General features: G+C 38.8%; 1 protein-coding gene across 1 annotated transcript in view; it reads left to right on the forward strand.

The window, feature by feature from the left end:
* Nucleotides 1-129: 129 nt before the first annotated feature.
* The window catches only part of SNX4 (sorting nexin 4), a 33,331-nt gene continuing 31,744 nt past the window's right edge, over nt 130-1,716 (forward strand). Inside the window, exon 1 of the mRNA XM_008935131.1 lies at nt 130-245. Coding sequence (XP_008933379.1) covers nt 130-245 — 116 coding nt within the window. The remainder of the gene's footprint in view (nt 246-1,716) is intronic.

Consider the following 1,716-nt stretch of genomic DNA (forward strand, 5'->3'; position numbering starts at 1 on the left):
GGTTTTCTGTTTTCACAGAGATTGTCTTATTTGAAAGACTGTGGTGTGGGAGGGGGGGAGATGGGGTTAGCAATGGTTGCCTTACATGGCCAATGTTACACGAATCTTTAATTTTCCTTCTCCAAAAAGATGGAAGACTGTTTGGTGAAAAAAATGGAAATCACCGTTTCGGAAGCTGAAAAACGAACTGGGAGGAACGCTGTGAACATGCAAGAAACATACACTGCTTACCTCATTGAGACAAGGTGGGTGATGAGGTGATTAACGTGCTGTGGAGGATCTTTTCCCGTGAAAGTGTGGCATCTGGTCTCCATTTTAGGACTAATGCTGGTGGTGTGTAACTCTACTGGACATCTTCGTTTGGAGCTAGGTGGAAAAGTGTGTGCTTCAAAGATGTTGCTTTAATGTTGTGTCAACAATGGTGTGGATATTTCTTAGACAAGGGCTGGTTAAACTTACATACATCTGTATGTAGTTGTGGGTGCAGCTTGTATGTGAGAGAGGTTGTGCAGTGGGGTCTAAAGCAATGCTTAGACTTGTTTGAGATCACAAGAAAATAAAGAAGTCTTTTGACTTGTGTCATGTGGTCAAAATTTACTGCTCCACTAATATTTTAAGGGTTTTGCTTGATCTGATCACCGCATACTCCTTGTAGCTGTTCTAAGGGTTAGAGTTAATGAACTATTTCCTTCCTTCATACTAGCTTGAACTTTCACTGGAGAACTTAGAACTTTCACTCTTCTTGTGTTAACAAGATTAGTAATACAGGTATGGTAAACGTGCTTGGTACCAGCATGACAACTTGCAATTTTAAGTACTGAGCAATGAACAAAGCTTTAAAATCTCTTCTAACTTATTGTTACTTCCCAGTCACAGATGACTGCTATTATGTGGGATCATGTTACTCAGCTGAAGCAAGAATTTCAAAATTAGACTTTATTAGGAGTTTTGTCTCTCTTTATATTAACAGCTTTAACCTTTGGGCCTTGCCTCAGGAATGATCTGCTGTACAGATAAAATCTTCTGAAACAAAGCAGTTGCATTTTGCAAAGGCTCTCAAGAGTTCAAAGTGTAACACTGTCACATAAGTCTTCTATTTACACCTTGTTTAACTGATGAAGGGACACACCACTCACACTGACTGCAGACCTACTGGGATACGTTTACTATACTTTAGCTAAATTTTAAGAATAAAATCCAAAATAGACACACGTTGTATTTTTCAAATCTTGTAGTCCTTTTGCAGTTGCTCAGAAATCTTAAAAAGATACTTTTACAATGTATTGGTATTAGAGATTGTATCTTCTCACATAAGTCATGTTTTCTTTTAATGATACTTCTGAAGGAAAAGAGAAGAAAATTTGAATGATTGGTGTCTGATGTGAAGTGTTCTCTGGGGGCACCTTTATGCAGCCCCAGAACATGGTGCCTGCATCTCCTTTCCCAGTCATCCTTGCCTTACTTCAGACTTGGTCCTGCTGGTCTTTCCAGAGGTCCGCTCGTAGTGGCAAAACTATATTTTGCTGCCCAGATAGCTTAAGGCTTATTTTATTCTGTGGTCAGCAAATACCAAGACCAATTACATGTTTGTCACAGAACTATTGAAAATGTGGGTTTGTCACATTTCTGATATAATAGGTTCTCTATTCCTTTTGCTGAGAAGGCAAAATTTCTTGCATAAATATAATTGGTAGCTATTAAATGTGCTTCCTCGTG

Source organism: Merops nubicus, unplaced genomic scaffold (genome assembly GCF_000691845.1).
Source record: "Merops nubicus isolate BGI_N331 unplaced genomic scaffold, ASM69184v1 scaffold37992, whole genome shotgun sequence".
In the NCBI taxonomy this organism is placed as follows: domain Eukaryota; kingdom Metazoa; phylum Chordata; class Aves; order Coraciiformes; family Meropidae; genus Merops; species Merops nubicus.